The sequence below is a fragment of the Alexandromys fortis genome, unplaced genomic scaffold (assembly GCF_014885135.2).
Source record: "Alexandromys fortis isolate MF-2015 unplaced genomic scaffold, M_Fortis_MF-2015_v1.1 scaffold_5, whole genome shotgun sequence".
Lineage (NCBI taxonomy): Eukaryota > Metazoa > Chordata > Mammalia > Rodentia > Cricetidae > Alexandromys > Alexandromys fortis.
Genome location: NW_026067924.1, coordinates 17,570,416 through 17,584,627, shown reverse-complemented (window position 1 = coordinate 17,584,627; position 14,212 = coordinate 17,570,416). Strand labels below are relative to the sequence as shown.

The window sequence follows — 14,212 nt, the reverse complement described above, 5'->3', positions numbered from 1 at the left end:
GCTTGGGGAACTCATAGCAAGTGTCACAGCAATATATGGTAAATCATGTTCATCAGAAAACTTTTAGGCTCTTTGGGTGTAACCAGCACATGAGGCACCCCCATGAGGGACTGACATCTATGGGATTATTTTCTGTAACTTATCTCCAGAGAAAGATCCAGCAGTAAGAACAGCATCCCCAACCCCTAAAGAACCACCAAGACTTTCAAACAGAATACTAGCAAAATTTTTGTCAGGAATAATGACACCTATCTATAATCCCAGAACTCAGGAATTAGAAGGAAAAGGATCTGGAGTTTTAGACTATCTTGGGTTACATAATAAGACCTTATCTAAAACAATAAAACAAAATTTAAACAAACTAAAATACAGAGGAATAAAAGGATAAAACAAAAATAAAATAAATAACAAAATGGTAGATCAAAATTTAAATGTATCAATGATTACATTGAATGAACATAATCTTTTAACAAATAATATTAGAATAGACTGGAATATAAAATATCACATTGAAACAGATTATTTTAATGCTGTCTAAAAAATAAAAAGAGTAAATTAAAAGCACCAACTCTAGGCTAGACTTGTATCTCAATGGCAGAGTGTATGCTTAGTGGGTATAAGATTCTGGGTTCAGCCCCGGCACAAAAGACCAAACCTAATAAAAATAACCCACAAAACTGGAGACTGTCTACAAGAAATTCACTTCAAATACAGGGAAGTGAATGAGCTAAGTGGTGGGGAAAGACACACCATGCTAGTACTAATCAAAGTAAGCTGCAGTGACCATAGGATTGTCAGAAAGCTGGACTTCAAAGAAATTATAGTGGCCAAGATGAATATCTTAACAATAAAAAGATTAATTCACTGAGAGGCTATAATACTATTACATATATATCTTCGTTATGGTTTTTATTGCTGTGAAGAGATACCATGACCATGGCAACACTTATAAAGAAAACTTTTAATTGGTATGGCTCTTTACAGAAGGTGAGTTCATTATCATCGTGACAGAGCGCATGCTGGTGTGCAGGCAGGTATGGTGCTGGAGCAGTAGCTGAGTGTCCCTACATCTTGTAGGCAAAAGGAAGTCAATTGAGACACTGGGTGGTATCCCGAGTGTAGGAAAACTCAAAGCCCACCCCCACAGGGGTACACTTCCTCCAATAATGCCATACCCACTCTAACAAGTGGCATTCCCTACAGAATTATGGGGGCCAATTACATTCAAACAGAACATCAAAATACATGAGGCAGAATTGACAGACCAGAAAGGAAATATAAACACAGTAATGGTTGCAGCTGATTGATAGAGACCAGGTATGTCATTTGATGCAGCTATCAAGTGGGTTTTTTTTTTTTTTTTTTTTTGCTTTAGGAAGAATTCCTACCCTTGAAAAACATACTTCCACACACATAAAATAAACAAAAAATTAAATAAAGACTTACACTAATTAAGAAAATGTAATCAGAAGTCAAATAGAATACAATAAATGCTATGCATGAGAAAAAAGGATGAAGATTTGTATTTGATGGCATAAAATGTAACCTCTTCATAGATGAAGAAAGGGCATGCAAAGAAGGCACGGGGTGATGAATAAGATACAGAAGAAAGGCTTTCCTCAATCCTTCCCTTTTGTTTTCTGATGTTAGACCCTGTGTTTGCTCACTCACACAGGCACACATGGAGAATGGAAGTGGAGACCATATTGTCAGAAACAAAAGAAAGAAAGATCCTTATTTTAATCTTAAATGTTTTTGATAAGTAGTGTCTGCTGTTATATTACACAAACAGAAAATGAAGGGGGATAAAGCTTTTCAAAACAAGTAGATCCGCTATCATCCTGTATATAAGAGGGCTCAGACAGGGGCAGAACACACAAGGCCCATAGCTGCATTTTGTTCTGTACATGATACATCCTTTTTTTGGAAGGGGGGGGCAACATGAATATTTACTCTGCTACAGATATAAAACCCATACGTTGTCTTAATTAGGGTTTCTATTGCTGTGAAGAGACACCATGACCACAGCAACTCTTATAAAGGAAGACATTTAAATTGAGGTGGCAGCTCATAGTTTCAGAGGTTGAGTCCATTATCATCATGGTAGGACACGGCAGCATGCAGGCAGATACAGTGCTAGATCTGAGAGTCCTAAATCTTAATCCAAAGGCTATGGGAAATGTACTGTCTCACTGGGAGTGGCTTGACCATATATGAAACCTCAAAGCCTGCCTCTACAGTGACACACTTCCTCTTACAATATCACACGTTCTCCAACAAGGCCACACGTTCTAATAGTGCCACTATCTTTGGAAGCCATTTTCTTTCAGATAACCACTTATGTGTATGTATGCATACTGTGATTACATATTTATACATATATTTATAGATACATACATAATATACTATATGTAAGTGCAAACAAAAATGGGCAAAATCATAAAAATTCTCTAGAAATGGAAATCCAAATGTTTCTGCACATATAAGAAAGGTATACACCATCACACAAAATCAGAGAAATAATATATTCATGTGGAGCTTTTTTTTAAAAAAAAAACTTTTATTTTATGTGTGTGGAAGTATTTGCCTGCATATGTGTCTCCGCACCATTTGTGCCTGGTGCCTGTAGAGGCCAGAAGAGGCATCAGATCCCCTTGAACACTGGAGTTAAAGATGGTTGTGAGCTGCTATTTATGAGCTGGGAACCAAACCTGGGTCTTCTGTAAGTGAAGCCAGTGCCCTTAACCACTGAGCTATCTTTCCAGACCCAACATCTTGTCTTTGACATACAGTGTTTCCTTGTGGGTCTCTCAACGATTGAATTGTTTAAAACCTAACCTGTGTGGAGTTTGTATCATAAAATGAAGAATATTTTACAATCACCGGATTCATGGCTAATGTCTAAAAAAATCAGGAGATTTTTGGCAAAAAGTCCCAGGTATCCCTTTTCCATTTTGAAGACAAGTCTAACGACATGGACCACACAAATTCATCAGGACTGAGTAATGGCTGCTCTTTATAGGGTGGGTTCAACAGCACTGCACCTGTAGGCTCTGTGGGCATCTGAGCTTGAAGTCCTGCACATGGTTTGAAGATGTTGCGTATTTTGTTTGAATGTATTTGTGGTTAATAAACTAAAATGTATTTCCTAATCCTCCCCATGGGTTCTTATAGAACAGCTAAAATAACGCACTTTAAATCCCTGCTGTTTATAAGGAACAGCCATTACAATGATGGCTATCCTTACTAGAGATCAGATGCATTTCTCTTCCCATTTCTGGGCCTTATCTATGAATTTGGCAGCCTGACCAAGAGCTAGTAACGTGACATAAAGGATGTCAAAAGGCAGATTTTGAATCTAATGCTGCTGAAACTTGGGGTCCCCTCACTTGATTGCTGACCATACTTATGTATAAAAGTTGCAAATTCCAACATTTTAACCACAGTTGGTCTGGGCTCCTGTGTCTGCGCTATATTTTCGGCCCAATGTCTGGATGTTTTGTGTTTATGTTCTTGCCCTTAAGGAGAGTCTCCAAAATTATGCAAACTCCAGAACTCGAAAACCTCAGATCTGCTCTGTTGACTGCAGATAGTCACAGCTAACACAGCACTTAGCTGTAACTGTTTCTGAGAACTGCATACAGAGCATTGTGGACCAATTAATGTGTTCCTATTTTAGGACCTCAGTAAACAGTTAAGTTTCCACCCTCGGGACTTTCTGAATCCCCAACACTTTATGACCATAGCTTGTTTAGTAACATTGGGCTTCCAAAGAACAAGATTGTGTATTTTCTAGTCTCTGTTCTATACTCAGAATCAATCACAACACCTGACATAGTAAATACTCAGTATGTTTTGCTAAAAGTAATGATTTAATTTTTTGTTTGTTTTTCAAGACAGGGTTTCTCTGTAGCTTTGGGAGCCTGTCCTGGAACTAGCTCTTGTAGCTCAGGCTGGCCTCAAACTCACAGAGATCCGCCTGCCCCCGGCTCCCGAGTGGTGGGATTAAAGACGTGCACCACCACCACCACCCAGCATGATTTAATTTTTGAAGACTTATTCTAGTTATATTTAAATGTTCTCCTTCTCTTTCCAGGAAAGAAACTAGGGGCCTATTGTCAGGCACTGAAAGTAACAGATTCACTTAGAATATCACGAAAGTTAATTTCTAAATTGAGAGAATACATAGGATGTGAGGTACTTGGTGATATGGTCAGTACCAGCCCAGTGGGACCATGTGTTGAAATTCAGCTAGGGAGGGCTAACTGATGCTGAGGTCATGAGACCTTCTCTTCTTGTTATAGATACACCCTAGTTAAAGGACACCACAGATCCGCTTTTAAAGGCCTGTATGGACTCTTCTACTCTTACCAGGGGACATGAAGGTTCTCCACTAGACCACATTAGTGAATAATAAAAGTTCTCTATTCCAGGGCAAAACTTTGTCTTTTCTGCGAAACTAAAATCACAAAGTACAAAAGGTGTAACTTCTTCAGATATCTGCCTTTTTCTGCCATGTCCCACAGGCTAAGGCTCTGTCCTTGCTGCTTATTCCCTGCCGGCTGTCACTGCTGTAGTAGTTTCTCCAGCGGCAGATACATCAACCCTCAGAAGCTGCGGAGACTCCTACAGAAGAGGACACTAGAGACTGGGAGGGAGAAAGATGTGGTGCCGAGTCTGACAGAAGACTAGTAGAACGAATAGAGTTAAATTAAAGAATGAAGACTAGGAAAGAAGAGAGTGGGAGAGATATTAATTACCTAGGTGACTTTATAAAACTGAGATGTCCATGGGGGGGGGGGAAGGGTGGGAAACACAAGGACTTTGCAGCAGAGAGGATTCGGTACATGGAAAAAATCAGGCATTAGGTAATGAATAAGTGGTTCCTTGCATCCTGTTTGGGGTTACTTGTTTTGTGTTTTGTTTGTTTGTTATTGCTTTGAGACAGGATCTTACTATATAGGCCAGGCTGGACTTGAGCTCCGCATCTTCAGCCTCCAGGATGCTGATATATTACAAATAACCATCACCCCCAGCTGCGACTGCTCCTTTAAATCTACTGCAATTACTTACAATTGGTCCTCAATCCTGGTCCAGAGTAGTCAAGAAAGACATAGGAGATATTGCCTATAAGGAAGGACACCCCATCTAATAAGTTGTGACAACTCTTTACTCTGTTTTTCTAAGGTCTGTGGGTTCTCTGCACATCAAATTCCCAAACGGACTTGAGGCTGGCTGGACCCGGTCCTATAATTTTAGAACAACAAAAGTCTGTGCTTTTGTTGGTTTCTGTTTATTATTAAGAAAACTATCAAGGGGCTGGAGAGATGGCTCAGAGGTTAAGAGAACTGGTCGTTCTTTCAGAGGTCTTGAGTTCAATTCCCAGCAACTACATGGTAGCTCACAACCATCTATAATGAGATCTAGTGCCTTCTTCTGGCCTGCGTGCATATATATAGGTGGAACATTGTATACATAATAGATAGATAAAAATTTAAAAATGAAAAACATCAGAGAATGATAATAACACTTCTCCATCCGTTATTATTCTAAAAATGAGAGATTAGGAGAGCTGGGGTGGAAGTGAACAAAAGGTCCAGCAGACCTGTGAGCCCTGTAGGATACCAGGAGCACCGGGCAGCTGCAGGCTGAAGACAGCAGAGAGCAACTTACTATTCAGAGAGAGTCTCTTCCAACGGAACTCAGTGTTCTGAATAACAGAACCTTAAATGGGGGTTCCCAGGAAGCTGTCTCTCCCAGAGAATTATTGTCTGTCTCACCGATCCTTAGTTTTGGGAATACCTTGTCTCTGGAGACAGATACATACTTTCCCCTTACATCTACTAAATCATTTACTCGTCTATGACAACCCCCATCCAAAGGCCTTTGGCTTATGCTAGTACAATGCCCAGTAAGCAGGAACCCCTGAAAGTGATAGCCAAGATAAAACACTACGGAAAATCTCCAGAAACAAGCAGTTGCCATCAGCAGTGTGGTGTGGACAGCCTCCCGTGGCTGAACAATGACATCACCCGTGTGAACTCAGCTGACATCAGCACTGTCATTTAAATTTAACAGAGATTTTCTTAATTGTAATTCTACAGGTGCATCTTCTAGAAATCTGAAGAATTTCATAGAAAGGTAAGTGGAAGATACATTTAAGAAACTTTTAAATATGGTTAACTTATCTTGAAAGGAAGGAAAATTCTCATTTATTACCCCAATATCATTTCTTCTGAGTATCAATAGTTGGTTAGTTGCTATCTGCACCACTGGGTCTTCTTTTCTTGGGCCAGTATCTTGGAAAGTGATTGGTTCATTTATGTTCTCAATGGACTATAAAATGAATATCAACTGAATAAAATTCAACTCTGAAGACGAAACTGCAAAAACACATTGATTATATCATAGTCTGGCTTTATAAATATGAAACCTATCTTTTTTTATTTTTTGTTTCTAATTTTGAGACAGAGCCACCCAGACTCATCTCAAACTTGTGTAATTCTCCTTCCATAGCTTCCCAGGTGCTGAGACACCATGCCTGGCAAGCTAATATTTTGGGTTTTATTTGGGAATGAAAATTCAGATGCAAGGCTGTTTGTAGTATCGTAAACAGAAGCCTCAGGCAGCCCTACCTCTGTGAATTAAGTGGGCCCCACAGCTCTGGGATGTCCTATGAAACTGGGTATGAATAACTCACCTGCCCTTATTTATAGTAATGTTTGAACGATGCTAAGAAGATAACGGTGAGTCTGTTCAGCTGAAATTTTAGCCTACTCTTCAATATTATGATTGATATGCCATTTCCTAATGGTAAGTTGAATTGAGATTATAGAGGAGAACAGGGCTGACTAGCTTTGCTGAAGTTAAAGAAAGTCAGAAAAGCTGGTTGGTTTTTCGTGGGTGGTTACCACAACTGTGGGACATTCTCCCAGGCTCAGCCTGTGTAGCTGGTGACCATGCTGCTCAGACTCCGTGCTTTCTCAGCTTGTCTAGGAACCAGGCATTGGACCAACCGGCCATCGTGATTTATGCCATGATTGGAAACGATGTCTGTAATGGGTAAGTCATTGAGAAAGATGCCAACAACGCTAAGACGATACTGGGCCTGCTCAGTTGAGATTCGGCTCTAGCTTCCCCCCGTCCTCCACTCCCCACCCCAGTCTACTCTGCCACAGTGTGCAGGTGTCAAATAAGCTTATCTCAGAAGGAAAGCCTGGATATGTGGCACCAGTAGGAAGGAACAACCTGTGAGAAAAGCTCCCTGTGGAAAGAAATGAAGCTGGTCCATTAGCTCTGAGTTCTGACGTCATAACAAGGAACACCAGGAGCAACTGTGGATTATACCACAGGAAATACGCTTCACCAGGATCCAAGACTTAGAATCCACAACATTGGCAATAGCATACAGTAGAAGCCCAGTCATCCCACAGGAACACATGCCACGCTCATATGCTGACATTCTTCTGCAGAAGAACAGAATAGACCTGCATTTGGCGAAGAAACTGCATGTAACTCGTACTCAATCCCATTTATTCTGATAGCCCACAGTAAAAAAAAAAAAAAAAAAAAAAAAAAAAAAAAAAAAAAAAGCCTTTACTACACTACACCATTAGGGTTAATCCCCCCTCAGCGTTTGAAGAGATGTATCAAAATCTAAGTACACCCCTAAAAGTAAGCTGCATGTGGGCATCTACCCTGTGGTTGTGGTTAAAAAGTAAGCCAAAGGTGAGACAGGATATGGAGCAGCTCCCAGTGGCCATCTGCCCAGTACCTTAGGAAAACGTGAAAGACAAGCCTAGAAGGGGTAAAAGACATGCTCAAGGCAGCAGAACCTACTAACCAGCTGGAGGCTCCCTGCTCAGCTCAATGCTTATCTTCCCCGTGTTCTACCCGTTTCCTGGGCCTCCCAAGCCTGTGATGGGAGCAAAGCCCAATGGGATTAAAGCTCATTTGCTCCCATAGAACCCTAAATGAAGTGCAGACAAAAGTTCAAGGGTGGGAGGAGGACATGCCACCCCATGATCCATTGTTGCTCATGGGCCAATTCATACTTAGGTCCCTCCAGGACCCCAAAGCTACATTCTGAGGACCCAGGTCCCTGTCTCTGTGATGAGCCATCCAGGACTTTCCAATAAGAGTGCATAGCCCTGAAGGCCCGTTCCTGGTCCAAGGTCTGTGCTCCTTTCTGTATCATTTCATCCCGCAGCAACCCAGAGAGGCAAGTGTGACTGCTGGCTTATTAGAAACGAGGAAACTGTGGCCCACAAAGTAAAGAAATTTGTTCGCCTGCCATTGAATAGCAAAGCCAGGAGTGGCAGGATTTCTAATTAAAGTTTGTCTTCTCTCCCTGGCTCACTCTGGTCTTCTTTATGTTCTATTATTCATTCACTGTCTTAAAGCATGTGTTGAACACCACCAATGGGCCAAGTATTAGGCCAGGCTCTGGGATCCAACGGCAACAAAAGACCACTGGGGCTCACGACAGAGAAACAGAGATGTGACTTCCAACCTCCACTGCCAAAGAGAACAAGCTCTGCTCCAGCCAGATAATGTCCCTCCAGTCCCTGGCTCAGGGTCCCCTGAGTATAGAAAGCAAACAACTGGATAGAGTGCCTGAAGAAAAGCTGTCCTATCAAAGGCCAGAATCACTGAGAACGCGCTCCCCATCCTGAGTCTCTCCAACCCACTCCTTCTTTCTTTTTTCCAAAGAGCTAAAAATCAAACACACCAGCTAGAGGCTCACGCCAGCCTCTCTCCTACCAGGGATCTATCTGGACAGAGACGCAGTGAGCATTTGGATGAAGGAACAGAGCTGGCAGTGGGGCATGTCCCTGCAGTGTCCACTTTGTGATGTCCTGTGGAGAGGTTAGAAAAATAAAAACAGATGACAGAACATCGAGGTGGAGTAGATAACCCATAGTGGGCGAAGGGTTCCATCCAATGCCCAAGCCAGAGGGTTGCAAAATGGCTCTGTCCAGGAACAAGTTTCAGGAATCTGATTTGTCTCTTTCTTCATTTTTTTTTTAAATTATGTTGCTAACTCTTATTGAGGTAATGCAGCCACGTGTCTCTCTCAGTTCTCTGACTGCATGTGGCTACTCAGTAAGAACTTGATACGTGAAAGAAGGTCCTGACTGGAAGACAACTTTAAGCCTCAGGAATTTGGGAAGAAGGGCAGTGTAGAGGAGCCCAGCATTTCCACTAATTACCTAAAGTGACTCAGTGGCCTTAGGCTTATCCATTACTGTCCTTAAGACTCTTTAATGTGCCACTAAAGTTCAACACTCCTGAAACAGAGCAAATGTGTGTGAGCTACAGCAGCAGAGACTTTGGGCGGTCAGTAAAATCCCACTGTGTATGTGCAGCAGTTTGTATTTCTCAGCTAATAAACACTTAGGCGGAACCTATTCCCTTGCTATTATGAAAAGAGTATCAAGAGACAAGCATGTACAAATACCCCTGTAGTGGTATACTGAGTCCTTTAGGTGTGTGCCCAAAAATGGTAAAGTTGTGTCTTGTGGTAGTTTTATGTTTAATTTTTTTTTGAGAAGCCTCCATATCAATTTCCACAGTGACCAGACCTCTTTGCATACCCACAGAAAGTAAATAACAGTTCCTTCCCACATCTTTACCAACATCTATTGTCATTTGTATCCTTGATTATTGCATTATTTTTTTCTGGATGAAGTTTTTTATTGATTGTTATTGAGCTCTACATTTTCCTCTGCTCCCCTTCCTGCCTCTTCCTTCCCCCCTTCAGTCCTCCCCCAAGGTCCCCATGCTCCCAATTTACTCAGGAAATCTTGTCTTTTTCTACTTCCCATGTAGATTAGATCTATGTAAGTCTCTCTTAGTGTCCTCATTGTTGTCTAAGTTCTCTGGGATTGTGGTTTGTAGGCTAGTTTTCTTTGCTTTATGTTTAAAACTCATCTATGAGTGAGTACATGTGATAATTGTCTTTCTGTGTCTGGGTAACCCCACTCAAAATAATGTTTTCTAGCTCCATCCATTTTCCTGCAAAATTCAAGATGTTGAGTTTTTTTCTGCTGTGTAGTACTCCATTGTGTAAATGTATCACATTTTCCTTATCCATCCTTCGGTCAAGGGGCATTTAGGTTGTTTCCAGGTTCTGGCTATGACAAATAATGATGCTATGAACATAGTTGAGCACATGTCCTTGTGGCACAATTGAGCATCCTTTGGATATATACCCAAAAGTGGTTTGCTGGGTCTTGTCAAAGGTTGTTTCCTAATTTTCTGAGAAATCACCTCACTGACATCTAGCTGGGATGAAATAGAACCTCAAAGCATAGGCTGACAAGTTATGTAATTATTACATTTATTGGTTTGCATTTGTCAAACCACCGATGCATCTCTGGAATGAAACTAACTTGAGTATGGTGAGCACATCTTTGATGTATTCTTGAGTTTGGTTTTCAAGTATTTTGTTGAGAATATTTCCATCTATATCAATCATGGGGATTGGGCTGTAGTTTTATTTTCTTTTTGTAGAGGCCTTATCTAAGGTGTAATGGATTCATAAAAAGAGTTTGGAAGTGTCTTCCTTTACTATTTGGTGGAATAATTTGAGAAGTATTGATGGGTGATCCTCAAGGATCTTGGACTTTTCTTTTGGGGGTGGTTTCCTGCTATTGCTACAATAGTATTGGTTATAGATCTGTTTAAATAATCTGTCTCACTTGATTTAACTTAGATAGGTCATATGTATCCAGATATCCATCCACTTCTTTTAGATTTTTCAATTTAGTAGAATATATTCTTCAGGTTTGCATCCTCATGGTTCTCTGAATTTTATTGGTATTCATTGTAATAGCTTCCCTTTCATCTTTGTTTTATTAATTTAGATCTTCTCTGTCTTTGATTCAGTTCGTTTGGCTGAGTGTTTGCTCATCTTGTTTGTTTTGTCAAAGAACCAAATCTCTGTTTCAATGGCTCTTTGTAGTTTTGTTTGCATTTCACTTATTTCTATCTCGATGTAATTATTGCTGTCTATCTAATACATTTGTTTTGGGCTTGGTTTTTTTTTTTCTAAAGCCTTAAGGTACAGCACTGTGGTGGTTTGAATAGGAATGGCCCCTTGTAAACTAATGTGTTTGAATGCTTGACCCACAGGGAGTAGCGTGATTAGGAGATGTGACCTTATTGGAGCAGGTGTGGCTTTGTTGGAGGAAGTATCTCCCTAGGGACTCCTGAGGTCTCAGGTGCTCAAGCCACACCCAGTATGGCGGTCTCTTCCTGCTGCCTGTAGATCAAGATGCAGAATTCTCAGCTACCTCTCCAGCACCATGTTTGCTTGTGTGCCATTATGCTTCCCACCATAATGATAATGGACTGTAAGCCATCACCAATGAATGTTTTCCTTTTAAGAGTTGCTATAATTATCGTTTCTCCTTACACAATAAAACCATACTAAGAAAAACATGAAGTTATTTATTTGAGATTTCTTTGATGATTTTATATGCTCTACAGACCACAACAACTACCAGACATAGAAAGACAGTGGTATGAAATAAAATTGTTGGTAAACAGTGTTTTAATAATAATGCAGAGGATACTTGTCTGTCAGAACAATGATGAAAGCCCAAATTTAGTACAGAAACTGAGAATAAAGGGTAAGAGAATGTCTACACATAAAATAACATCATCCCTTGGAAATATCTGCCGCCCTATTGTGGTCTGTGTGCAATTTTTTAAAAACCAATTGTTAAGTCCCGAAGCTCCAAAGCTCCAAATCAATCTTAAGCAATAGCAGACCCTCTCCAAGAGTCAGGGTAGATGAGCTTATGGTCCAAAACAGAAAAGCAAACAAAGAAAAACCTAAAGTCTTAGTAGTATAAAACCACAAAATTTCCCTTCTTGCTCCCTTCAGGAACATGGGTCTGTCTGCCTCTCTCTTTCTCTCTCTATCTCTCTCTCGACTCAAGCAAGTGACATAGCTATCTGTAACACTATTTATACCAGCAATACAGTCAGAGAACATTCCAGAGGCTCTTACACCACCAGCTATATGGTTTACTCAACTTCAAAGGAGTCAGTAAATGCAGTCTGACTGTGTGCCAGAAACATAGGAAGTCAAAAGTGGTTTGCAAAATAGTACTGATAACCAGCAGATACAGAGTGTTTTGTATGTGACCTTCCTGCTAATCAAATACTTGCTGTTTCTTCCACCTCAGGAGAGCTGACCCAATACCAGGAATGACCACTCCTGAACAAATGTACTCCAATGTCATGCAGACACTGAAGTATCTAGATTCCCACCTGCCCAATGGCAGCCACGTTATTTTATATGGTTTGCCAGATGGAACTTTTCTCTGGGATAGTTTGCACGACCAATACCACCCTCTAGGTATATTATGCTTGCAGATTCTTTTCACCATGCATATGCATGTGTGGATGTATGTGTGATGTGTGTGCAATGCATATATATGATGTGTGTAAGTGCAATGTTTGATATGTATGTATGATGTGTGTGATGTGTATTTATGATATGTATGATGTGTATGTGTGATGCACATGAAATGTATGTGTGACATGTGTGATATGTATATGATATTAATGCAAGAGAAACTCAAAGAAGTAAAATTCATGCATAAAGGATTCACTAATAAGCTTGCTTGGGAAATGTTAAGTTACACAAAGTAAAACATCACTGCCCCCAGCACAACTGAAAGGTAAGTAGACCAGGCTTGCTCGAAACTGAGAAAGAAAATTCTGTATCATAGCTGATGCTTAGGGATGCTGAGAAAATGCCTGCTTCTGTTTCTCCACTGAGCTTAGCTATAGCTGGGCTCCATTCCTGTAACAAAATTAGACAGTTCTGACTTACAGCCACCCAGTAGACCCATCCCCATGCTCAAGGGCTCAACACAGAGTCATAACCACCATTAAGTCCTAGTCTGACATTAAGTCCCTATGCTCTTCTCAGGAAAAACACAATTCTGCCAGGTGGGCAAGACAAACCTGGGTGACAGCTATTCAAAAGGAACAACACTGGTGTACATAAAAAGTATTTCCGCCAATATCTTTGCTGGCATGTCTCCCATCTGCCCAAGCCACCAGACTTGCTGTCTCCTATCTCTGTTTAAATTGTTCTGAGTGTAATATGGGGACCAACATGAAAGAGATGTAAGCCTGTGTGGAATGGACGAGGCCAGGGTGTATATAAGTTAGTAAAATCTTCTATCCATGGCTGGCTCCTCTTTGAGCATGAGCCAGAGCTTTCCCTTGAGTATGTAACTCCATGTACTTTTCTTTCTCACCTCCCCAACCTCTTTGTCCTCCTGGTTAAGCCAACTTTCCTACCTCACTCAAGAAATTCCACTTCCATTTAAATGAGAAACCACCCCCATTTACATGGGAAAAGAATTAACACCCAGCTCTTTAGTCTTCTCACTTGAGGGAAAAAGCAAATATCTACACTCCGCCAATTAAGATGAAGTCATTTGCTCCATGAAAGTGTATCACAAGTATTATCCAAGCAAAGCACTGTCCTGCCTTCATACAACTTCTTATCCTTATAGATAAAGATGTGATAACACACAGAACTTCACTTCTTTCTGAACCACAGTGTGTGTTTAAAGACAACCACTTGGGCTGGGGAAGTCTCTTTGAGCCATGGGCATGAAGACTGTAGTTTTTTTTAAAATTAATTCCATTAGATCACTGAATTTCTCGTGATAAGAGAAGCTTAGGGAAGGGGACTGTTCTTCCCTCATACCATGTAGTAACATGATTTGAAGTTTTCTGATTTTAAATTCATTGTATTTCATAAACTCTGGTTAGACTAGCTACATAAATTCCATCAAACTGACTATGCACATTTAATTTAACCGCAGTAGGTAACAGTGATACCATGCAACTTGAGAGAGAAGGAAGGGGAGAAGATGATTAGAGAAATATTTCTAGCCCTAGCACTGGGGAAAGGAGTAGAGACAGGACAGTCCTGTAGCTCACTGACAGATATTCTTGAGGAATCAGTGAACAAACTCCAGACTCAGGGAGAGACCCTTTCTCCAAGAAATAAGGTAAAATGTTGCAGGGCATTTCATTTGTATTTTATGAAATAAAGCTTGCCTGAAGATCAGAGTGTAAAACAGCCCTACTGGTCAGCCTTACAGACCAAGAAATGGTAACACACACCTTTAATCCCAGTAGCCACATTAGTTGCCATGAAAACCGGACATTGCAT

General features: G+C 40.7%; 1 protein-coding gene across 1 annotated transcript in view; it reads left to right on the top strand.

The window, feature by feature from the left end:
- Aoah (acyloxyacyl hydrolase) overlaps positions 1-14,212 on the top strand; it is a 182,822-nt gene that overhangs the window by 145,715 nt on the left and 22,895 nt on the right. Inside the window, exons 14-16 of the mRNA XM_050142759.1 lie at positions 6,105-6,141; positions 6,988-7,062; positions 12,198-12,370. Of these exons, the coding sequence (XP_049998716.1) occupies positions 6,105-6,141; positions 6,988-7,062; positions 12,198-12,370 (285 nt within the window). The remainder of the gene's footprint in view (positions 1-6,104; positions 6,142-6,987; positions 7,063-12,197; positions 12,371-14,212) is intronic.